Genomic DNA, 23,028 nt, shown 5'->3' on the forward strand with positions numbered 1-23,028 from the left:
TAGGAGTTTCCTGTCTCCCACTGTTAGACTGGTAATAGACATTGTTGTCCTTAACTCTATTGCTCGACTTTCCTTTGTATGGAGTTGAAGAAGTGTACCATCTATTATCATTACTGTCATCTTGATCCTCATCTTCGTCATCATCATCCAACTTGAAGTTGTCTCTAGTATCAAACTCCTGGTAATATGCATCATTCTTAGTTAATCGGGCAAGCTGCCTGCACAATTCCTGGTTTTTCACACGTAATTCATCATAATCAACTTTCATTCTATTCAACAATTGATTCGAGTCATTCATCAAGTTGAAATCAACAAAATGACCAGCATTCTGGTCGCGATACTCGTCATAAGCATCGCCATAGTCAACGACTTGGTTGCCCTTTAAATCATGAGTAACCCACAATTTCAGCTTGTTGAATGCATATGGCCTGATATCAGTCAAAATAGATGAATCAAATGGTCCGAGTGTAGCATCAATTAACACATCTTTTTTCAAAATGGAAGTTTTGGGCTTCACAAACTTATTGTTGTACTCGTTGAACATCTCTTGATAGAGAATCTGTTTATCGTTGAGTAAGTCATAAAAGTTATCGATGAAGAAATAAATAGTCAAAGAAACCGACAAACTCAACATAATTGTGTATAGGAGTGAAGAGCTTGCAGGATTGAAATTGTGGATAATCAATGAGTTGATAGGGTTCAAACCAATGAAAACATACAAGGAAAACTTGGAAGGGTCCCAAACATTCAATTGCCATATTTCATCATCTTGTTTGTGGTCATCATCCATCTCCACAGTTATATCTGAAGCGTCATCCTTGCTGAACAAGTAGCTGAGAATATACTTGAATGCTTGGGTCACATACGATATGGATTCTATGGACGATTTGATGACCGATGCCGATTTGGGTTTTGTTTGGCAGTATAACAATCCATAGTTCTTCTTTTTCGTAATTATTGAGTATGTGTTCATAAGCATAATGACCTGGATCAAGGACCCCGCGATGTTGAGTAGCCACAAGATGGAGGTGGTGAGGGGCACCTCCTCATACTGGGTTGCTTGTTGAATTCTTTTGGAGAGAAACGATGATTTGATGCGCTGATACTCGAGATGGTCGGAATCGAACAAGATGTTTCTGGACTTGGAATCAATGGACTCGTAGTAGCTTAAGATGCTCTTGATGATCAAGGTGGTGATGCTAAGACCGGTTCCAATAGGGAACGCCAAGGATCCCGTATAATCGTCCCATTCTATGGACAACCGAATTTCGTTGAGGTAAAGAAGGAAATCCAACGGAAACGACTTGATCTTGGAAAGCAAGGGCTGCTTTCGGACAATCCTCCTTGAAGACATGGTGGTGGTAATGAGGTGATTTGTTTGTTGATACAGGCGCGTATTTTACGTAAGCTCATCTGAGAGAGAGTAGCCTGGAGAAGAGAAGAAGTGGACGTCAACACCACCAAAGAAGAAGTACTGCGAGCACGAATACAATCCACGAGCTTCACTTGTCCAAACACGCGTCGATACATACCACTCACAGCGAATACAGGCGGATATCCACACACATCATGGCCAGTGGAGATGATACAATCGCTCGGGTACGACACAAGAACTCAGTGCTCCGAGAGAGGCTAAGTCGGTTGATCAACGAGGACGAAGACCTCAAGGAACGGAAGAGCCCAGCACAGAGCCAGGATCACCACAGAAGCGACGACAAGGAGAACCGCCAGCGGTACTTCCAGAGCCTCAAGGAGAACGTGGAGCACCTTAAGAAGAAGCAGTACGAATTGCCAGGCACCAAGCAGGAGAGCCACGTACGAGCGTACGTGGCCAGCGATCGCTCTCTAGACGAGTCATTCGACACCGATCCGCTCGAGTCAGAACTGTCGCCTGAGCAGGAGGTGATTGCTCGATTGAGGGACCAGTTGCGTCTACAGGCGGCCGAGCGCAAGGAGTTGATCGAGGAGTTTCAGCGGAAGGAGGCGACCATGTTCAAGGAGTACCGGCACAAGGAGAGCCAGCTCAGGAAGGAGCTCGAGCAGGTGAAATTGGACCAGGGTCGAGACCACCACCAGCTCGAGGACAAGTACACGTCGCTAGTTGCCCGGCTCCAGCGCGAGAACAGCGACCACCGCGCCAACGAGGCCAGCTTGAACCACACCCTCAAAAAAATATCTGTCAAGGTGGTGATGTACAAACGCCAGCTCCAGGAAATGACCACAAAAAACGAGGCCTTGCAGTCTGTCAATAAGATCCTAACGAGGTCGCTGCAGGTTGTGCATGTGGACTGCACTGATGACGATACCGCCAAATTGATGACAGCTTCCGACACCACCACCGAGGTGCTCATCCGGGGATACAACGGGCCCCCAGCTAGGGAAGGCCGCCCCAGGCTCGCCAGGTACGCAGCCATGGTGCTCTTCGTGGTGCGGGTGCGGAGGATGGCTGAGGCCCGCAAAACCGTGGAAAGACGGCTCCAACTGCTCGTGGCAGACCTCCATGGGGCGGTCTAGGCTGCGGTGCGCTCGTAACCGTGCTATTATCAGGACGACCACGTCCAAAACCGGAGCAAGGCTCCTCGCAAGGCGGACCATCCTCGAAGGGACTTCGGTCCCGGGACGGTGGTGCGGGTGTGCGCCTCAGTGGCCCATCCCCAGGGTGTCTTCCCACCCCTGGTCCGGTTTCACATGTTGCTGCTTCCTCACTCCAGGGTTGCCGTTTTCGCATTTTGGCATGGTTCGCCTAAAAATTGCACCTGCGCCTGCCTACGTCATTGCGCTTTTTTGGGGCATGTTCTAGAAGCACCCTCCACACCCACTCTCAGTTTCACCTGACCGGTTTGGGACCGCTGCACACCAAGGTTATATAAAAGTACCGGACCAGCCTCCGCTGCCTCCTTCTCCTCCAAGTATACGTCTCGCCTACTATGTCGGATAAGTGCGTGCTGTTGGACTTGTCGGCAATCAGCCATGGCGCAGCCATGCCCCACATGCCCCAGTCCCCCAAGACCCACAACCACTTGCCTGCCAACATCACCAAGGTCACCCACATCCCCAACCTCTCAGCATTCGACCTCATCGTCGACATCCGCCCCTACAACTACTACTCTCAGGCCCACATCAAGCACTCCATCAACATCTGTATCCCCACCACGCTCTTGAAACGCTCGTCGTTGGACCTCTTTAGCATCTTGAAGTTGGTCAACATCCCACAACACTATAAGGACCTCCTTTTGGCCAAGATCACCAGCCCTGCAAGCGACCAGAAATTGAACGTGTTGTTCTACGACGGCAACTCGTGCACCGACAACATCTCCTTGAACCTCTCCCAGACCATCATCAAGTTCAACCAGTTCTCGGAAGTGTTCGATCTCCACTACTTGGAAGGCGGCTTTCAGGCACACCTGCTCCAGCCGCCATCGCCCAAGAAGACCAGCATCCACTCAGGCGACTCCGCCAGTACGCTATCGGACTCGGCCTCCTCCTCACCGGTCACCACAAACAGCACGTTTTCGACGTCCTTGGACTCCAACGACGACTTGATCGAGTACACGAACTCGCCCCAGGACTGTGTTGACGAGTGCAGCGACGATAAGTCGTTCCTTTCGGGCTTCAAGTTGCCCTCCTCCACCAACTACAGAACCAAATTCATCAACTCGATCAAGAAGAACTCGTTGTTTGATGAAAAGGCTAGGGCAGCAGACGTGGGGTCCTACCACTACAACTTCAAGTACCCCAAAGGATACTCTCACAAGAACATTGCTGAGTTCCCTTACTTGCCCAAATGGATGGACTTCTTGAAAAGTTCCAATGAGACAGTGCTCACAGACCTTATCACCAAGTTCAACAAAATCGAAGCGTCTGAGAAGTTGAGATTGAGCTCGCTTGTCACCAACTGCACTAGCACTGATGGAAAAGATACCAAGAAGCACTTGCACATCCATAGCCCCTTAGCAAGAAATGAGTCTACTGCACTTTCAAACGTTTGTACACCAAACGGTTTGTGCCCAGATTGTGACGAAATCAACTACAAAATGCCCAAAGGTATCGAGTACGGTTTCAAAAATCGCTATAATAATATCTGGCCCTATGAGCATTCTCGAGTAAGATTGAACACTCCTTCGGAAGATGATTACATTAATGCCAACTACATCCTTTCTGAGTCGGTAGTCCCAACACACTTCAGCTACATAGCTACACAAAATCCTTTGAAGGATACTGTCAAAGATTTCTGGAAAACAATTGATAGTGAACAGATAAAAATTATTATCAGTTTGGACAACTCACCATTATTATACCTCAAGGATGGCAAAAATGTGTTCAACATTGAAACAATTCATTCTAATGCCTCCACTATTGTACGAAAAATCAATAATGAAATTTATCACTTCGAATTCAAAAAGTGGCCAGATTTTGGGGTTCCTCAAAACTTTGATTCTATTTTATCATTGATTCAATTCAAGAATGAGTTGTACAGTTCAAAATTAAGGCCTGATCAAAACAAGATTTTAGTTCATTGTTCTGCCGGATGTGGTAGAACAGGAGTCTTCATTACCATTGATAGTCTCATTGACCATTTCAAGATGGATTCAACTAAACTATTGAACTCCAAAGAGGATCTCGTATACAAGTTGGTTCAACACCAGAGAAAGCAAAGATTATCGATGGTGCAAAACTTGGACCAATACATTGTTAGCTATGAGATTTTCCTTTTCTATTTGTCTAATTTAGACAAGTACAAGAATAAAGTGGGTCCCGACTATTGGTTGGCTTCGGTGAATTCAATTTCTCAAGAGCCAACTAGGGAGAAGATCAGAACAGCAGAAGTCACCACTGAATACAAAAATAGTGATGATTATTTTCTGGGATTCTCGAGACCAAATTACACCAATACCGTAAGGTCTAATTAGCATAAGTAGCTTAGCATATGATTTAATTCTACAAAATAGCATAACTTTCGTGAGTTTAGTAGATTCGTAAAACATAACTATTAAGGATACTAATATGATGCTACAACGTCTGCAGGAATGCGGCACCGAGTTAGGGAAGACACAACAGTCTGACACACTATTAAAGTTTGGCGTGCCATTTCTCTTTGAGGTTGCGGTCGTAGCAGCATGATGCAACCTAAAATCTTGTACATTCTGCTAAATGCGAAGTCTCTCCACCCCCTCTCTGACGTTTAAATTAATTCTTGCTTCATTAATCACCTCAATTGGCAAGCCAAACACGGGGTTGACCGGTTTGGTATGCACTTTTTCAATTGCTCCTCGTACCTTGAAATTGAACGCCAAGGGATCTTCTCCTTGTTGGTCCGTCAACCCGACCAAGTGCTCGCAAATGCTCAATCCACATAAAGTATAGTTGGTATGGTAGAAATCCACCAGTTTCCCTGGTTTATCCCTAAATCCCCCTTGATCGGCCTGGGCGCATCTCAAGATGTAGTTCCTGAGACCATCACGATTGAAGAGCTCAATGTCGTTGGAAATAGACTCCAAGAGAGGGAACAAGGCACCTATCCAAAAACTGTAACATGCATCAACCAACTTGTTTGTACGGCCACTGACACCTCCTTCCACTTGGTATTGTCTTTGCACGCTCCATCTGATAAGCGAGGCCAAGTTGAATGACTTGGAAGTGTGGAATTCTGCCTTATCAGCGAATAATAAGAAGTAGCTGGCTACGGCACAAAACGTGTATCCGCCGTGGGCCTCTGTGTCAGGTGTGCCTGCGAAACCCCCTTCGTAAGTTTGACATCGATTGAGCCATTCCAAGGTGCCTTGGGTGATTTCAGGTGTGAGCATGTTCAATAGCGAACAAACGACAAGCACACAGTACGTCGATCTAGTGTCACTCTCACCATCAACATGCATTGAGAATGATCCGTCTTCCCTCTTTAATGATAAGTACCACCTGTAGAGATTTGGTCTTAATATTGTCAATACCTCGTAGTTCTTGGTCGATACTAATGCTAAGATTCCTGCATAAGTTGCTGCCACATGTCCAAGTTGATTGGCACCTCCTGCTATTCCATTGAGCCCATTATCTATAATACAACTAGATATTTTTGCGTCGACCAATTCCGCAAACCGTGCCTCAATCTCATCATCGATGGTGATGACATTGAGTGCATTGTAAAGCCAGTACATCATCCAGGGATGATTTGGATCGAGCACAAAGTATCCTGCTGGCAACTTGGCATTCAAAGATTTCTCGATGTATTTCTTGTGGCCAGAGTAGTTGAAAGCCAAATCAGGATGTTCTTTGAATGACTCGAGGATGAGGTCCTCGGTCTCATCCTGGACTATGGTTGTTTGTGAGTCGTAGTCATCCGTCACTGATGAAAGAGAGGGGTCGAAACTGGTATGAGATTTTGCTATCGACTCAATAAGATTGGCTTTATGACTAATGGGAGTAGTTGCAATCATGTCTTCGTAATCGGAATCGCTGTCTAAAGGAGTGTCGTCCTCGGTTTCTTTGGCAGTCCGTTTTCTGCCCAAAAGGTTTAGCAAGTATGAAACTTTCCTTTCATTCTCTGCCATTTTATAGGTTGCAATTGTTTCACTTCCGTCAAGCTATGTTCTACTCGATTCGGCCATCACTATGGACCATAGGTGTGGATGTGTCGCTATGTCGCATCAATGTCGCATCCCACTTCAGATTCTCCAGAGGTACCGAAATGTTATTACGAATATGCCTGTAGGCTGCTAACAAAGGTTGCTCAGAAGAACCCAAAGCAGTGCCTTGGACTACTACAAGACTTTAAGATTGAATAACAAGAAGAGTCCATAAAGCGGTTAACGAAAGTAGTTTGCCAGATCCGGTACCATTTTTGCTCGCAAATCCGGGTTTAATCAAAATTAGGTATAAAAAAGAGCAAAAAATATGCGATTTCTGTGGATCGAACACAGGACCTTCAGATTAACTGTGACTGAATCTCTTCAGTCTGACGCTCTCCCAACTGAGCTAAAACCGCAAATCGAACCCACGCCGGGAGTCGAACCCGGAATCTTTTGATTAGAAGTCAAACGCGTTAACCATTACGCTACGCAGGCGATTTGTTGAGAGAAAAAACTGTTGTTCAAACACATCGAGTTACCTATATATGCTTTCACGTGATCTTGCTGTTTTGAGCTATGTACTACCAAGCTGTTGCAATCTTCCACAACAGTCTTCACCACTATACTTGTCAGTTTTTATCTTTTGAATCCTTCTCTAATGAGAACATGATTTGATCGCATTACTGCTCAGATAAATTCCAAGCAAGATCTTAGCTTGTCAGTCGTTCTACGTGTGTGTTTTCAAAAAAATCTCTACTACAAAGCTTAGTACATTGTTAGCTAGACAGTATATTCTGATATAATTCACATTAGCAACAAAGCATCCATTTTCGCTGTGGTTAAGCTAATAAAAGCATTTGAGATCAAATAATTATGGCACCTCAAGTCTAATCTTGAATCCTTGAAGAAGTGCTGCAACATTAATTACAAAAAACACGAGGAAATGAAGCAGCTCGTATATATTTGGGTAATCTTGATTCCTATTTCCAGCTGTTAAACTTTACACTTTGAGTAGAATTGAATTCCCGTGGCAGAGCCTGTTGCTTAATTCGCTCCTTTTGATCTATTATCTGATTTTTTTGACTTTTGTGAAATTTCATCAGAAATACGAGGAATCGCCAATTCTAGTACGAACCCCAACGAAGCCATAAATACTTACAGTTCCAACCAAATTTTGATCTTTGTTCTGTGCAACCATGTCTTTCACCTCAAATGGCTTGTGGGTATATAAAGTCGTGCACATACCAATATTTAATAGTAAAAGTATGATACATAGTAGCGATTCCTTATCGAACACGAACTATGTCTGATAGAATCAGCTCCTTTTTCAGAAGAGCGTTCACTGAGTCCAACCAGCAATATTCGCCGGTAGACAACCAAAGCTCTCTGAACTTACCGGGGGCGTTTCCAGGAGATGAAGCAGAACTGGTTGTGCCAAATCAAAGAGCACAATTCAACTCAGAAAGCCTTAATGAGACTGCTAGGAATATAAAAAAATGGATAAACATCATATTCATAAGGCCATTGATAATAGTCTTGGTGATTTGTTTCAGGTTATTGGCCAAACTATTATCTATCGTGTACTTCAAAGATCAAGTGGCGACTGCTTCAGATGACTACCTGGTTCACAATGACTCAATCAATAAAGTCAACAAATTTATAAGAGACTTGGAAGACAGTTTGACTCCCGAACAATTGTCCAGAGGAACATCCTCCATGCCACCATTTTATGAAGGTAGCTACACCCAAGCATTGTATATTGCCACCAACCGTGCCAAGTTCTTATTTGTGTACTTGACCAATCCCCATAACGAGAGCTCATCTTCTCTATTCAAAAAGATCATTACCAACCCTAAGTTTATTGATATTTTTAACAAGAACAAAGATGTACTAATTTGGGGAGGAGACTTGACTAATCCTGAAGCATATCAGCTTGCGAACAGTTTGAACGTGACGAAATTCCCATTTTTAGGGTTGTTATGTTTGACCAGATCTGTGACCATGTCTCAGCAGGGACCCATCAAAACAAGTCCAAAGATTTCGTTAGTACTGAAAATTCAAGGAGGTATCAAGGATGACGTGGATGAGAACGCCTTAATGCGTAGCAAATTCCAGAAGAAGATTGTGAAATATGAGGGGGAGCTAGGGCTTATCCGGAATGAATTAAGAGATAGATACATGGGTCAGTTGTTGCAAAAGCAACAAGAGCTAAACTACGAGAATTCGTTGGCAATCGATAGGGCGAAAAAGCTCAAGAAAGCCTATGAACAAACAAAGAAAAAATATTTGGAGTACAAGTCCACTTACATTAATGAATTAATGAAGAATCCACAGTCTGGAGATCAATCCAAGATCGCCATTAAAATGAAAAGTGGAGCACGGCCTACATTTAATTTCCCAGCAGGTAATCCTGTATCTGATATCTTTTTATACGTCGAACTATACAATCAGGGGTTATTGAACACGGAAACTTCCGGATCCATCACCGAGACAGAAGCCCAACAGTTATTTGCGAATTTTGAAATGAAGTATGAGTTCAAATTAGTGTCACCTTTACCTCCCAGAACCAATTTGAATGAAATGATGGAACGTTCCATTAGGGAAATTGATGTGATCTACCCAAATGGGCTATTAATAGTAGAGGATATGTGATAATACATGCTGGTCAGAAAATATCCGACCCTTGGTGGTAATTTCAACTGTAGTCCAATCACTTGGAGACCTTTCCCTTCTTGGCCTTTTTCTTTTCCTTTTTCTTCAAGCCCACGAACCCGTTCTTGATAACCTGGACGTAGTCGGTCCAGAACTTATCCAAGCGGTCGTTATCGACCACTGTCGACAACTTGGTCTTGTCCTTTTTGTCCTTTCTGTCCTTGCCGTTCATTGCTATTCTTATCAACACGGGGTACTGTTCAGTGTTTTGTGGGTGTGAGTCGTTGGCGATCACATTGGATGAAAGGTCGTTGATGCCGGTGGTGTCTTCCAACGGCAAGGATGCAGAGAGTCTTTTCTGGGTCAAGTACACCGACGACTTGCCGTCGTTGGTGCTCAAGATCTGGGCGACCTGCTTCAAGAACTCAGAATTGTCCAACCTGGTCATGATGATGTCTGGATAGTATTGGAGTTAGTGATCGCTTGAACTCCAAATTTTTTTCTGCGCACGCCCGAGAGGGCTCCATTCTGGGAGCGAATGTGAGGGAGGGTCCTTGGAGGGTCCGAAGGGTAGTGAAGTAAGGATGTTGGCACGGGACTGGTTGTAGAAGAGCCCGATCCAGCCTCTCACTGGTATTGGAAGAGACGGTCCATCCATACGGAAAGGCAGAGCAGGAACCCTCCTGGGGCTGTACTTTAGTACTACCTATTCTCTGGCCCAAGGCAGTATCTACACTGAAAGGTATCTCTGGGACAAAACACTAGCAGATAACTCGCCCATGGAGCACTTCTCGTGGTGCTCGGGGTAGCTGTGGCAGTTTCCCTATTGGACCTAAGCGACCGCAATCCACAGGGTTAAGCCTCGCTAGGCCTGTCAGGGCCCCGGCGACCGCCGCAACCGCGTTATCTCGTTATCAAAAGCACGAATTTCAACAGCCACATCTTGACCACCACCTTCTTTAGCAAGCTCTCATGTCGTTGAACACTACGTCGCACTTGCCGCAGAGGCTCACAGCCCTCGTGGTGTCGGTATTGGTGGCGTTGGCTGCTGGCACGCCGTATTTGTACGGAGTGTTTTCCCCCCAGCTTATCCAGAGGGTGGGTCTCACCATTTCAGATTCGGCCACCATCTCGCTGGCTACGAACTTGGGCTCTGGCCTCGGGGGGTTGCCTGCTGGATTGGTGATCGACCACTACGGACCCCACATCTCCATCATGATCGGCTCCACTGGCATCTTTCTTGGCTACTTGGCGTTGCACATCATCTATCAACGTGCAATTGCCAGTCTTCCGTTGATATGCATGTCAATGGCGTTGGTGGGCTTTGGCTCTATCACCTGTTTCTTCGCCACATTGAAGGCTGCTCAAGCCAATTTTCCCAAGCACAGAGGCACGGCTGGCGCCTTTCCTGTGAGTGCCTTTGGCCTCGCGGCCACAATCTTCTCGGTGATTGCAGCTACATTCTTTAGCGGCAACTCTGGAGGCTTGCTCTTGTTTTTATCGTTGTGCTGTGGAACTATTGCCTTCGTGGGTTCGTTCTTCATCCACGTCTATCTCGACCAACAGGACCCTGGCGACGAAGAGCAGCAGGTACAGGCTATCAGTGTACCTCAGGTTTCTTCAGGATTTTCTGACGAAGAGTCTCCTTTGGTGTCCAGGTCCAATTCGTCCTATTCTTTGGCTGCCTTAGACGAATCTGGCACTAAGCTACTCAATGGCAAGACTTTATTTTCGGATTCTTTCCGGGGTACTAAGCCTTTGTTGGGAGGCAAGGGAGCCTCGGTCAGTTCTAGCACCTTGGATTCGGATTCTACGCTTCGTAGTATCCCTGAGCTGCCCAAGAGTGAGACATTATTGAATACCAAGAATAATCTGCAAACTGGCCTGGCCCCCGGTGCTTCAAAGAGAGTTCCTATCATCCAGATATCGCAGCCACAGATTGAGTCCCGACCAACCAGGCCGTTGGATGTAATAAGAGATAGACTCACCGATAGAGTTTTTTTGACACATTTCTTGGCTGTTAGTTTGAGCAGCGGAATCTGTCAGATGTATATCTATTCAGTGGGATTCATTGCAACAGCCCAATATTACTATGATCCTGAACATGGTCAGACTCAACTATTTGCAAGAGCCGTTGCGGCAATTACTGGTGGAGCCCCTATTTCAGGCGGAGCAGCTGCATTGCAGGCTGTCCAAGTCTCAGTGATATCATTGGCTTCATTCTCAGGCAGATTGATAGCAGGATTCTTGAGTGACTACATTCACAAAAAGTTTCACATTTCGAGATTGTGGATCGTTGCGGCAACTTCTGTTGCTTTGGCAGTTGGACAATTCATAAATATCCACAATGTTAATAATCCTCATCTTGTTAGCATCGCCTCCGCGTTGATAGGAGGCTGTTATGGATTGGCATTCGGTACTTATCCTGCGGTGATTGCAGACCAGTTTGGAACCAAGACATTTTCTACAAGTTGGGGGTTGATCTGTGTGGGGCCATTGACCGTCTTGTTCAGTTTAAACAAGTTCTTTGGCTACTTGTATGACTCCAATTCTGATCCCGCAACAGGGATCTGCTACAAGGGAAACGAATGTTATAAAGGTGCATTTGAAATAAGTTTCAGTTTGTGCTTTCTCCTTCTTGTTGTGGTGTTGATTTTGATTTCCATTGATAAGAAGAAGAGATAGATGAAGGAATCGCGAGTTTTTATTTATTGATCTCATTATGTATTTACAGGTAGGTTATATGAGCAAGTTTAGTTAACGCATAAATGGTTTGTAGTAAAAGTACTCAATCGACTTGATTCATACTTTCCAAATCGATTTCTTCCACCAATCCCTTTTGATAAACAGCCTTTCCTAATAAGCCAGAGAAATAGCTGGAGCTGATTTCGGCATCTTTAATTGCCTTTTCAAGCTTCTCCTTTTCTAATGATCTCTTATCTATACTTGTTTGGAAATTGTTCATAACTTGTCTAGATGGATAGTTCAAGACTCTTTGACATTCTCTTGCTATTCTAGTAGCATTATTATGTGGGTAATCCAACTCATGAATCTGTTTCTTTATCTTCTTTGCCTGGTTTCTAGGGAAGGCATGCGGAATATCATTCAATAAATAATAGATGGTAACACCCGAAACACAAACCACGAGTGGCATGGCAATCTTCTTGATCACAGTTGGGGTCAACACATGCGATAATTCCCAGGCTTTTTTGGCAAGTGCACCAGTAGTGAGGATCTTGCCCGAGGAATAAAGGGTATGCAACGTTAATTGAGATGGAACCAGCTGCTTTAAAGCCATTGCATTACTAGGAATACTGGTTATTAATCCGACTGGATTGTAGTAATTGATTTGGTCTCTGGTAGTAGAGACGAATGTACTAGGAACTCCAATCCACAACAAGAAGCTCTCTAATGAAGGGTCGAAGAAATCAGAAAATTCAATACTATCGTCTAGCTTTTTCTTTATGGAATCACGTTTGCGGGTAAACATGAGTTCTGAGTTGAAGACTTTGTCATGCAAAAACTCTTCACCTAAGTTGCTTTGACCGTATTTGATAATCTCATCGACCTTTTCGGAGGTTATACTTCTTGCATCTTCTTCACAAGTGATAATCGTTTCCAAGATTCTGTTAAACATCAGTTGCTGCGTGTCTCTTGCAAACTCATACAAATTCTGAATCCCGTTGAATTGTACCCCAAGAGATGACTCTCCCAATTGATTGACAGTAGTCAATATTTCCTTCTTGGTATTGTTATATACCTCAGTATAGGTATGATCAATAAGATTGTTGATTGTGTCACCAATTTTAATACTTTTAGACATTATTTCGTTGTACTTGGGACTGATCTGGTTTTTGAGTTCATGCACCTTTTGCTCTTTGGCCTTGGTATACACTTTCTCATTGAGTCTGGACAATGACTCCAAATCATTCAAAATGTTGAGCAAATAACTCTTTGCTGGCAACAATTTAGAAATAGCCCTCTTTTCCAAAATAAACTTTCTCAAAGATGCTTCCAAGTGATCAAAGTCAGGATTTGATCTTTCGGGACCGTCGTTGTTATCTGGATCATCATCACCGTCAGGGCCATCGTCACCCAAGACATCAGTAGAACTAACAAAATGAATAAACTCCTTAGCATTCTTGTATGTATCGGGTGACAACGTCTTTACCTGATCTAAAATTCTTTGCATACACCTTTCCTTATTTTTGATGTTGTCAAATTTGTTGACGACAATGAAAACGTATCTCTTTTCAGCTGCTGTTGCTGCAATGAATTCTTTGGCTGAGAGTGTGAAATGGTTTTCCGAGTTCACCACGAAAACAACAAGATCAATCTCTTCTTGTCTAGAGAATACTTGTGTGGTTTGATAAGAATCCAAGTTCAATCCCGGAGCATCAATCAATTTGATGTCGATCACCCCATTGTGTAATAAGCTCTCTTGAAAGGTCCTGTTGTCTAAAACGTACACCTTTAAAAGCTGGTATGAGTCGAAATCATAGACCAAGTCTTCCAATTTATCAAGTGGAAATTTCTCGTAGGTGCTCTCATCCCTTTGATTATATTCCGAGCCAATTCTAACAGCATGGACTTCTTCTATACTATTATTTTCTTTTGAAGCATCAATAACCTCGCAGAATACTGAGGTACAGGGTTGTTGATCTTCAGGCAAAAGCTTTCTTCTCAATAAAGCGTTGCAGAAGGTAGACTTACCCGAGTTTAAGTCACCAGTGACAAACACCTTCGAGGTGGTGTCATCAACACGATCCTTTAAGTTAAGCAAATACTTGACTTGCTGAGACAACTTCTTGGTTAAAAGCGAGGAAATGGATTTCTTGTCCAAATTTTGCATCAAGTTGTCTTCATTGTGACCGCTCTTGAGGTCAAGCTTCAAGATCTTGAAGGTTGGAAGTTCTTCGTCCTCTTCTTCCATGGCAGTCTTCGCCTTTTCAAGAGCCTTGGAAGACTTTTCGTTCATGATCATGGCTATGTGAGCACTTTTGGAGTTTAAAAGAAGATCGTTATTAGTGCCAGTCTTGGTAGGGTAAAACACTGGTCTCTTTTGATTTTCTTCCGTCAATTCATACAAGAGCTCGATGGTTTGGTTGATTGCTCTATCCAAACTGATCTTGTATTCGTTGTATTGGAGCTGTTGGAGAGACGCAGCCATGTTTTGAGTTCTCTTAGACAAGCCAGTACTGGATAGAGCCTTGCTACTGGAACCAGTTCCGGTTTGTCCATCGACTAGGGTGCTATGATCACCAAATCTTCCTTCTTCCGGGATGTACATCACCGAAGAGGGCACTTCCTTCTCCAACTTTTCATCGTCTTGGATCAAGGTTGTGGCATCGTCACTCGAGTTGGACACTTGTCTCTTTAAATGGATGAAGCCTTCAGACATGGTGGGATATCAGTTTAACAGTACCACAGGTCTCGCGCAGATAGACGAGAGGTGGTGAGGATAGCAAACAAGGAATGGATGTCCCCTTCAGAGTCACAGTTATACTGAGTAAGTGAGTGAGAACCGTCGTGGTATAGTTTCGTGATCGTTATGGATTCCAGCAAGGTTTGGAATTGCCTTTCAATGTAGCGCCACCAATTTTGATCTCATGACTTTGTGGTCACTGGAGCGAAGACGATGGCGGGGGCCGCGGTACGGGCTAGGGAGAAAGTGGTGCGGTAGAGCGAGAGCGAGGAGCAATCAGTGGTGCGCACCCAGAAAAACTTAGTGGGGCCACAGTCACCATCGTAGCGAGAGAGTGAGGAGAGTAAGGCTATCTGTTATGTTGAAGGTTGAGCAACCTTGTACTCGTGACTAGGTGCTTAAAGGAAGATATTGGGCTATTGAATATTCCTTTTGCACTCAATACGGATTTAATGGCGGGAAAAACGGTATCCACGCCTCTTTCTACACTGATTCAATGGCTGAAACATGAGACTGGCTATATGTTCTCCATGATCTTGACACTAAGCTTGCCGATTTCCACTGTGTCGAACTTGTTAGTGTCCTTGACCACTGCAAGCGACAATTTGAGAGCATCATTGATGAACAGGCTGGCAATGGCTTTGTACTGCTCCCAGAACTTCTTGGGCTCTCCATCTTCGAGGAATAATTCCTCTTCCTCTGGAGTGAGCGAATCCTCGTCCTTAGCCAAGATATGGGCGACATCTATTCTATTCTTTCTGAAACTTTTGGTCAAATGGGCCAATTGAGCTTCGGCTTCGGGAATGGCGTCATACTTGTGCTCCTCATACGGGCTCAATATTTCATAGATTTGAGTAACGGTCGAGACGAACTGGGGAAAGGCGTAGAAGAGGTAGGGGTCTTCGTTTCGGATGAGGTTCTTGAGGTTGTTGACCAGGGGCCGGACGAAGGTGCGGCCTAGCAGGTGCCTGAACTGGTACTCCTTGTTAAAAAGTTCGTATTTAAAGTACGAGAATGATTGGGAGGAAAAGTCGTTCTTTTGCACCCAAAAGAGATACTGTCCCCCGAGCCTGGACCTGGCATAGGCTAATTGCTGGGAATCGGTGATCGACAATGCCTCGAAGACCTCCTCGAGCTGGGTAAACCAGCTCAAGAGCGGTGCAGGGTCCCTGTCGTAACCTTGGTGGCCAAGACCGCTATAGACTGGTACTGCAGTCAGGATGTATTTTAGAACCTGTAAATCGAGGGACATTTCGGATGGTGGATGTGGAACAACCGTAGGGCGACAAGACCTTTATATAGCCGTGAACGGAGGTAGGTCGCCCAGAAATGTATACGAACCGAAGGGCCCCACAGGGCCTGGTTTACGAACTCCCGTATACAGGACGCAAGGAACACGTCCTGCGCATAATATTCTTCAAACTCACGTGCCACCTCGCTGTTCTCCGAGCTTATCTTGGAAGATCCACCATTCGCCAGCATAGGCCACTCTCCTTTCATGCCTCTTCACACCTTCGATACGTCCAAGCTTCCTGGCCCCGTGTTTGCCGAGGCATTGAGCCCCGAGTCGTTTGCACCTTACGGTGGGGTCATGAGTGCAGATCAACAGATCCAAAGGGCCCAGAGCTCAGCTGCTAACTACGGAACTGCGGTCAAACTACACAAGGTGGCCCCCATAGTGAACAACTACGCTCACAGTCCAAACACACAGCCCGCCACTGCCAACTGGAACATTTTCCGCTGCTCTGCTCCCCGGAAATTGATCACCAACCAGGGCACCTTCAAGATATACAACTCCAAAGTGTTGGAAAGACACCCATACTCTACTCAAACGTTCATTCCCATGGGCCAACACGCAGACCAGGTGTCGTATATTGTTATCGTGGCCCTCACCGACGAATCCAGCCCCCAAAAGCTCCCAGATCCAACCACGGTGAAGGCATTTCTATGCAGGGGAAACCAGTCTGTCACGTATGGAGCAGGCACCTGGCACGCTCCGATGGTGGTCATTGACGAGAGCGTCAAGCACATCGACTTTGCCGTGCTCATCCACGAAAACGGGGTAGCAGATGACGATTGCCAGGAATGCTATTTCGAACCCGGCTACCAAATCAAGTATGCCACCCCTTCAGGAAGCAAAAATTCTAGCAGGGCTAGATTGTAGTGATTGCAGGGTATTTAGTCTTCATAAAAAATCCATGACTTCTTCGATAATCTTGTTAACGTACTCTTCTCTTTTCTCAGGAGCAACATTCTGAACGTTGTCCTTCGCAAGTCTCAACTTTCCAAATATCTCATCCAAGTCCATATCGTTGTGATTGTCTTCTCTGTCATCGAGTAGTCCCCTGGTCATTTCGTCTGCCTTATCTCTTTTGTTTTGTTCGTAGTCATGGACTAAAACTCTATTAGTCCACTCATGGCTTTGCAATATCTCAAGTACCCTGTCCTTTCCAATGGACTCGTGGAACTCGTTCTTACCCAGTTGGCTGAAATTGACAAACTCGAACCCAAATGAAATCACAAGATCTTCAAGTTCTTCCTCGTCCCTCTCTGAAGTTGCAAGTATACACACGAAACCATCCTCAATGCTGTCTCTGATTTGTTCCACCACCTTCAAACTCTCTTCGATGTGTGCATGCAGTGTCTTGGGGTCTATGCAGAAGATCAATCCTTCGAGTACTTCCCGGATTTCTTCATACTCGTCACTAATGAACTCAGAGTACCAGTTCCTCAAGGCACTCAAGGCATCAGCTTCTAGGACGGAAACGGATCTCTCATCTGGGAACTCATCTATAAGGAGATTCAACTTGGTGGTATAGTACTTCGTGTTCAAGTCCGTTTTGACGATGATCCCGCTATGAGTATCCAGCGGACGATCAATTTTTTCATCTGGACGATCACTCCTAGACACAATATACTCTGCCACACGCACTTTACCTGTGCGAGGAGCTCCTAGGACTAGAACATGATTGGGAATCATAAGGAGGAAGGTATAGAAACAGTTATGAAAATGATGCAGTTACGTAAATGATGAGTAAGCATTCTCACGTGATCCTCACTAGATCAACCCAGATACAGCCAGAGTAGCAGAATACACATCAATAACATTCCTATGCCCCCGGTTGCTACTGAAGATACGACTAAAGAGGCCTCTCCGGTGATCGATACCAACCAATTGGAGAACTTGCTCCTTAGGGATGAAGATATCTTTCAAACGTCGTTGAACTCACAAGACTATTTGGAAAGTCTTTCGCCTATTATTCAAGATGCTATCAAAGCAAACGGATTGTCAGAGCTTATCAATAAGTTGAACAACATCGTCAAAGACAAGGATGAGGAGCTCACCACATTGTCATTAAACTCTACCGAAGAGATCAACCAGTGCATAGATAACATCGACAAGATCCATGATGAATCGCTTGAGTTGAACAAGAGTCTACTTTCCATAAACCAGCTCCTTAACAAATCAGTACATGAACTCCTGGTAAGGAAGAAGAACTTGCTTCAGCGGAAGGAAGTGAATATCAAAATCAACGAGACGCAAATAGTATTGAACTTGTGTATTCAAGTATTGGAGATTACAAACAAAATCCACGAGTTGATTAAACAGAAGAAGTACTTCAATGCCCTCAAGTTGATCGACGAAGTAACAAATGTGCACTTACCCAAGGTAGAGAACTTTCAGTTTACCATTAAAATTTACGACTCAATTCCACATTTGATAGGAATGATCAAAGAAGAATCTTTTGAGAGTTTGATCAAGTGGCTCTCGCTAAACATGGAGAGGAAGTTTGACAAAATAGGAGACCTCATCTATGAAAACTTATTCGACTTGCTGGACAATTGGGAAGCATTAAAGAAGAAAAACTCAAACTTTTTACCTTACAAATTGAACTCCCCAATAGAACTTTCGTTGAGGGATCCTTTGATGAACTTAAACTTGTTTAATGAATCAAGTGAGCTCAATATTGACTTGTCGGTATTGTTTGATTCCATCTTGGTGTACCAAACCCTTGGTGAAATAGACCAATTATCCGTTCTTTACAACAAAGAATGGCTTAAAAAGCACAATAGAATAATTTACCCCATCACCGCTACTACTTCTTCAAAGACTACCTTAGAAAATTTGGCGAACTTTTCCACCTTGGGTGCATTACAGGATTATCTTAAGAAGATTGCGTCCTTGTTTACAATGGACAAGCACATTAACTTAATTACCAAGTTTCAATTGAGATCCAATGATTTATCAAATGATCTTTGGGAGTCTTTTATTACGAAGTTAAAGCCAGTCTTGATTAACTTCTTAAGAACTCATAAGTTTAAACTGGTTCAAGAGTTGACTGATGTAAAGGACGTGATTGGTAATTTCCTTCAAATAATGGAGATGAATAATTATAATATTTTGGAGATATATGAAGTCATGATCATATTATTCAGGGATTATTTTGCCCCATTGATTATCCTGGACTTCAGACTAGAGTTTATCGAATCCATTCAATCAGACCATTACATGCCATTGATAGTGGACAAAAAGGCCGACTTTGATAACATCATAAAGATTTGTTGGTATGACAAGAATGCTCAGAAATTGGATACGAGTCATCTTCCAATTACTTTCCCATTCAGTGAAGATTATGTACATTATTGTTTGGGAATAAGGTCATTACTTGAAGAAATTATTCAATTCATCAATCAGCACTATAGCTACGATCAGAATGAATTGAACAATATTATTGTTAACGATGTGTTTGAAAAGGTACTTAGCGAAGAGCGTGGTGTTGGTATATCAAACGATATTGAAGAGTTTATCGAGAAGAACAGCATGAATAAGGAAATCACCTCGCAGAGTTACACCAACTTGGAATACTATCTTTATAGTGTTTATGAGATAGGTAAGCTCATAAACAGAAGATTGAGAATCCATACTGGTATTGGGATTCATAATATTGACATTAATGATTTACCAGTTCTCAAAGCAGTAGAGAATTTCAAAAAGCTCCGGAAATATTCTGAAAGTGTTATTTTCTCAATGGTGGATGGAAAGATCAGAGAATTGTTGGAATTGGTCGAATACGACGACTGGTTGCCGACCGAAAGTAACGCGGAGGCAAATTATTCAATCAAGGATTTCGCTCAATTCTTAGAGAATTTGTTCAGTTCCATTTTCTCCACCCTTCCAAAGTCAATCAGAACATTGGGTTTGTTCAGAACATATGATTTCGTTGCGGAAAACTTCTTGAATGTGTTGAAGGATACGGTTGTTTACAACAGAATTGCTATTGGCAATTTTGATCTCGACGTGCAATACATTGAAGAGTCTATGAAGAGATTATACAAGATGAATGGAGAAGTCGATGGAGAGGGTGACGGAAACAACGGTAACGTAGCGTTGGAAACCACCTTCACAGAATTAAGACAATGCATTGATTTATTGAAGTTAGACAATTATGATGACTTTACCAAAAACCCCACGTTCAGAATGAGAAACTTCGACAGAATAAGGTACGAAGACGGGTTGAGGTTAATTGGGAAGATGCAAGGGTACGAGGACTTGGGCGACGATCCAAACCGGAGTTTGGAAGACAACCAGAGCTTTGACCAGCAGTCCAATTATGACACCCAGTCCTTGTTCTCCACATCCACTGCTTCCAAATTTGCCAAGTTCAGCAGTAGGTTCAAAAAGAACGTGGACTAGTTATTGACGATGTATGTATAATTAACGGGTTGTCCGAACGATGTAGTAGCGAACCAGGGGAATGGGGTGGTGTGAGGATGTCGGAGGCACAAATGTTGTCTGAGGTTAGTTTTATCTCTAGAACAAAGATCCGGGGTCGAATGTGCCACTTCCTGTTCCTCCTAGAACCATCTTTTGAACTGGATTCGAGCTATGCCATCACTTCCACAAGTAGTGGTACCATCTCTTGTTGCTTCTCTCGATTTCCACCCGTTTCTCGTCCAAGAGGTCCTGGATCGAGTCCTCCAACTGCTTGGTCTTCTCTGCCAACTTCTTCTCCTCGACTTCATACTCCAATCTCAACCACACTGCGTGGAGCACTAGACATGTGGAAGAGGCCACGAGAAAGGTGTGAAGCAACGGGTTCTTGAACTCGCTGAGCTTGGGTTTGGGCTGGGCCTGGGCCTCTGGAAACGTAATCTTGGCCAAGGTCCTGGCCAATCGTGGTGCTGGCCGTATATGTCTGGAGAACATGTTTGGTGGTGTAACCTGTATTTTGCCCTGCACAACTTGTGAATCCAGTTGATCAAAACTGGTGGCCGCGATCAGGTGATGGAGTCGGGGTTTTAGCGCGAGAGTAAGAATTTCAAAGCCCACAACATGCTTCGCTTTGGACAAGGAATAAGAGGTGGCCTTCCAGGGCTTGCCAGGGCCTATGCGGTCAAAAACCCTTCGTACTCGCTCATCAGACCATACCAATTTGCCAGAGTGTTGAGCCTGCCATCGCAGCCTTCGCCAGACCAACAAATGCAGCTCGAAAGAATGAAGATGGACAGAATCGAGATGGAAAGAGCCGCCAGAATAAAGTACAGGAACAGAACTGCCACCTACTACTCAGCCTCATTGGCTGTGTTGTTCTTGGCGTTGTCGTTCGGGGCAGTTCCGTTGTACAGAGCCATCTGCCAGAGAACAGGTTTTGGAGGTATCCCCATCACCGACTCCACCAAATTCACTCCAGACAAGCTTATTCCGGTGGACACAAACAAGAGAATTAGGGTTCAGTTCACATGCCAGTCCTCGGGGATCTTGCCTTGGAAATTCACTCCTTTGCAGAGAGAAGTGTACGTGGTTCCTGGTGAGACAGCCTTGTGTTTTTACAGAGCAAAGAACATGTCCAAGGAAGACATCATTGGAATGGCAGCCTACTCAGTCACCCCAGACCACGCTGCGCCATACTTCAACAAAATTCAATGCTTCTGCTTCGAGGAGCAGAGATTGAGTGCTGGCGAAGAGGTGGACATGCCTGTGTTCTTTTTCATTGACCCCGAGTTTGCCAAGGATCCTGCAATGAGAAACATTGACGACATCGTCTTGCACTACTCCTTCTTCAAAGCCAGTTACACCGACGGAGAATTGGCTGCGGTTCCGGTACCCAGCAAAGCCATTGCCTAAGAGTTCTTGATGTGTCCTGTAAATAGTCACTATACACAGTGGGGAATCAAAAGGTGAACGATGGAAGAAAGGGGTTCCTGGAAATAGTGTCGCCAGATTATCTGATGGGATCTTTGTCTGACGGATACTGTAGGCACCTGTGGGTCTCGACCCAATTTTGGAAACTTGCGTTTTCTGGAACCCCGTTTTACGTCGCCTCATTTAAGCAATTTGTACATAATTATTACTAAAGGACGCCGTAAAAAAAGAAAGCTAGGATTCAAGAAAATTCCGGCAAGATCTGCAATATAGGGCCCCGAAAACTTCAGTTTGTCCGGATATTTTCAGCCCAGTGTAGTCATCGCTACCACCAAACACGAGTGGGCAATTATGCGGCCAATTACAGCAGGTCCGTAGGCGAGCTACCAGGTCTTGGCTACCGATTTGTGTAACCCGATATTATGCGACGCTCCTTGCGGTTGTTACAGGTGCTACAAGGGCGGGGCAGATTATCTTGATGATCTAGATAATGGTCCGACATTTTTCAGTCAGACAGAATCAGGATTGGCGGGTAGACAGGTGCGGCCGAGGCTTAGCTGCACACATCTCTGTGGACCGGTGCCGCAGTGGGTTCAAAGAGCCACCATATCTCATCGAGGCGCCAACAGGGCTTTCATATCCTAGCCAACCAGTACCCCTGCCCTTCGACACCACGTCACAGTTATGATCCCTAGCCAAATATGCTTTTGGTTAAACGGTCGGTGATTCGTTGATGCTTATTTCCATGCAAAAACCAATATATCCGAGTATGGCGCAAGTGGCCAATTAAACTTTCCCAGTGTCTAAAAGTTAGAATTGCACCTGCAGCCGTACAGGGCCGATTCTAATTAATGGGATACACACAGTCCAGTATATCCGCCCCCTCAGTGTCTGACTTTAGGTCCTGGTACAGAATGCCTCAGTGCCGGGTGTTTTGTCTCTATTGTTCGTACATTTTCTGGGCAAGCCAATGATTGATCAGATAACTCGATCAGTGCGGATTTCTTTTTTTGTTCTATGCCAAGACAGGTGTGTCGTATTGATCAGAGAACAAATCCGTCCAGATGGAAAAGTGGAATTGTAGAACTTGACATTCATAGCAGCCCCGATGGGCTATAGACTGGCTGGAGCTCGGAAGCTGGTCCACTAAACCTGAGTATGCCAAAGCCTTTTCCCCCGAACATTGGTCTGCGAGCCCGGCAATTCATGCAAGCGCCTTGCAGGACGCTCAATTTGAGTGTACTCAT

At 44.5% G+C, this 23,028-nt stretch overlaps 14 protein-coding genes and 2 non-coding genes across 16 annotated transcripts; 7 read left to right on the plus strand and 9 right to left on the minus strand.

Annotated features, from left to right (window-relative positions):
- Positions 1–358: 358 nt before the first annotated feature.
- Positions 359–1,354, minus strand: CANTADRAFT_54042 (uncharacterized protein; the record flags this gene model as incomplete). Its single annotated transcript, XM_020210279.1, has 1 exon — positions 359–1,354. A coding segment is annotated over one exon (996 nt), but the record flags the coding sequence as incomplete, so codon positions are not given.
- A 215-nt stretch (positions 1,355–1,569) lies between these two features.
- CANTADRAFT_7600 (uncharacterized protein) lies at positions 1,570–2,514 on the plus strand (the record flags this gene model as incomplete). Its single annotated transcript, XM_020211141.1, has 1 exon — positions 1,570–2,514. The coding sequence occupies one exon, from the start codon at positions 1,570–1,572 to the stop codon at positions 2,512–2,514; it is 945 nt and encodes a 314-aa protein (XP_020063270.1).
- A 286-nt stretch (positions 2,515–2,800) lies between these two features.
- On the plus strand, positions 2,801–4,920 carry PTP2 (tyrosine protein phosphatase). The gene has a single exon (XM_020207983.1). It carries the CDS (start codon positions 2,928–2,930, stop codon positions 4,908–4,910), a length of 1,983 nt encoding a protein of 660 aa, XP_020063271.1. The 5' UTR covers positions 2,801–2,927; the 3' UTR covers positions 4,911–4,920.
- A 37-nt stretch (positions 4,921–4,957) lies between these two features.
- On the minus strand, positions 4,958–6,575 carry RAM1 (protein farnesyltransferase). The gene has a single exon (XM_020207984.1). It carries the CDS (start codon positions 6,540–6,542, stop codon positions 5,148–5,150), a length of 1,395 nt encoding a protein of 464 aa, XP_020063272.1. The 5' UTR covers positions 6,543–6,575; the 3' UTR covers positions 4,958–5,147.
- Positions 6,576–6,886: 311 nt separating this feature from the next.
- Positions 6,887–6,976, minus strand: CANTADRAFT_t197. The gene has a single exon. It is a non-coding gene; the product is annotated as a tRNA-Phe (tRNA).
- Positions 6,977–6,982: 6 nt separating this feature from the next.
- On the minus strand, positions 6,983–7,055 carry CANTADRAFT_t196. Its single transcript has one exon. It is a non-coding gene; the product is annotated as a tRNA-Arg (tRNA).
- An 807-nt stretch (positions 7,056–7,862) lies between these two features.
- On the plus strand, positions 7,863–9,212 carry CANTADRAFT_54849 (uncharacterized protein; the record flags this gene model as incomplete). Its single annotated transcript, XM_020210373.1, has 1 exon — positions 7,863–9,212. One exon carries the CDS (start codon positions 7,863–7,865, stop codon positions 9,210–9,212), a length of 1,350 nt encoding a protein of 449 aa, XP_020063273.1.
- Positions 9,213–9,270: 58 nt separating this feature from the next.
- CANTADRAFT_23253 (RNA-binding signal recognition particle subunit) lies at positions 9,271–9,660 on the minus strand (the record flags this gene model as incomplete). The annotated part of the gene is made up of 1 exon (XM_020206936.1): positions 9,271–9,660. One exon carries the CDS (start codon positions 9,658–9,660, stop codon positions 9,271–9,273), a length of 390 nt encoding a protein of 129 aa, XP_020063274.1.
- A 524-nt stretch (positions 9,661–10,184) lies between these two features.
- Positions 10,185–11,897, plus strand: CANTADRAFT_7605 (uncharacterized protein; the record flags this gene model as incomplete). Its single annotated transcript, XM_020211142.1, has 1 exon — positions 10,185–11,897. The coding sequence occupies one exon, from the start codon at positions 10,185–10,187 to the stop codon at positions 11,895–11,897; it is 1,713 nt and encodes a 570-aa protein (XP_020063275.1).
- A 103-nt stretch (positions 11,898–12,000) lies between these two features.
- FZO1 (mitofusin) lies at positions 12,001–14,613 on the minus strand (the record flags this gene model as incomplete). The annotated part of the gene is made up of 1 exon (XM_020211143.1): positions 12,001–14,613. The coding sequence occupies one exon, from the start codon at positions 14,611–14,613 to the stop codon at positions 12,001–12,003; it is 2,613 nt and encodes an 870-aa protein (XP_020063276.1).
- Positions 14,614–14,827: 214 nt separating this feature from the next.
- On the minus strand, positions 14,828–16,012 carry CANTADRAFT_297910 (uncharacterized protein). Its single transcript, XM_020208311.1, has one exon. The coding sequence runs from the start codon at positions 15,887–15,889 to the stop codon at positions 15,155–15,157; it is 735 nt and encodes a 244-aa protein (XP_020063277.1). The 5' UTR covers positions 15,890–16,012; the 3' UTR covers positions 14,828–15,154.
- A 123-nt stretch (positions 16,013–16,135) lies between these two features.
- CANTADRAFT_23257 (ureidoglycolate hydrolase) lies at positions 16,136–16,801 on the plus strand (the record flags this gene model as incomplete). The annotated part of the gene is made up of 1 exon (XM_020206937.1): positions 16,136–16,801. One exon carries the CDS (start codon positions 16,136–16,138, stop codon positions 16,799–16,801), a length of 666 nt encoding a protein of 221 aa, XP_020063278.1.
- Positions 16,802–16,822: 21 nt separating this feature from the next.
- On the minus strand, positions 16,823–17,617 carry CANTADRAFT_91584 (uncharacterized protein; the record flags this gene model as incomplete). Its single annotated transcript, XM_020211837.1, has 1 exon — positions 16,823–17,617. The coding sequence occupies one exon, from the start codon at positions 17,615–17,617 to the stop codon at positions 16,823–16,825; it is 795 nt and encodes a 264-aa protein (XP_020063279.1).
- A 132-nt stretch (positions 17,618–17,749) lies between these two features.
- SEC15 (Rab GTPase-binding exocyst subunit) lies at positions 17,750–20,332 on the plus strand (the record flags this gene model as incomplete). The annotated part of the gene is made up of 1 exon (XM_020211144.1): positions 17,750–20,332. The coding sequence occupies one exon, from the start codon at positions 17,750–17,752 to the stop codon at positions 20,330–20,332; it is 2,583 nt and encodes an 860-aa protein (XP_020063280.1).
- A 198-nt stretch (positions 20,333–20,530) lies between these two features.
- On the minus strand, positions 20,531–20,845 carry CANTADRAFT_7611 (uncharacterized protein; the record flags this gene model as incomplete). Its single annotated transcript, XM_020211145.1, has 1 exon — positions 20,531–20,845. One exon carries the CDS (start codon positions 20,843–20,845, stop codon positions 20,531–20,533), a length of 315 nt encoding a protein of 104 aa, XP_020063281.1.
- A 273-nt stretch (positions 20,846–21,118) lies between these two features.
- On the plus strand, positions 21,119–21,763 carry COX11 (Cox11p; the record flags this gene model as incomplete). The annotated part of the gene is made up of 1 exon (XM_020210342.1): positions 21,119–21,763. The coding sequence occupies one exon, from the start codon at positions 21,119–21,121 to the stop codon at positions 21,761–21,763; it is 645 nt and encodes a 214-aa protein (XP_020063282.1).
- Between the last annotated feature and the right edge of the window lie 1,265 nt (positions 21,764–23,028).

This window comes from Suhomyces tanzawaensis (assembly GCF_001661415.1).
Source record: "Suhomyces tanzawaensis NRRL Y-17324 unplaced genomic scaffold CANTAscaffold_6, whole genome shotgun sequence".
Lineage (NCBI taxonomy): Eukaryota > Fungi > Ascomycota > Pichiomycetes > Serinales > Debaryomycetaceae > Suhomyces > Suhomyces tanzawaensis.

Bases quoted from the DNA above. Each gene is read 5' to 3' on its own strand.
- PTP2 (XM_020207983.1), top strand. From the start codon at position 2,928: ATGTCGGATAAGTGCGTGCTGTTGGACTTGTCGGCAATCAGCCATGGC.
- RAM1 (XM_020207984.1), bottom strand. From the start codon at position 6,542: ATGGCAGAGAATGAAAGGAAAGTTTCATACTTGCTAAACCTTTTGGGC.
- CANTADRAFT_297910 (XM_020208311.1), bottom strand. From the start codon at position 15,889: ATGTCCCTCGATTTACAGGTTCTAAAATACATCCTGACTGCAGTACCA.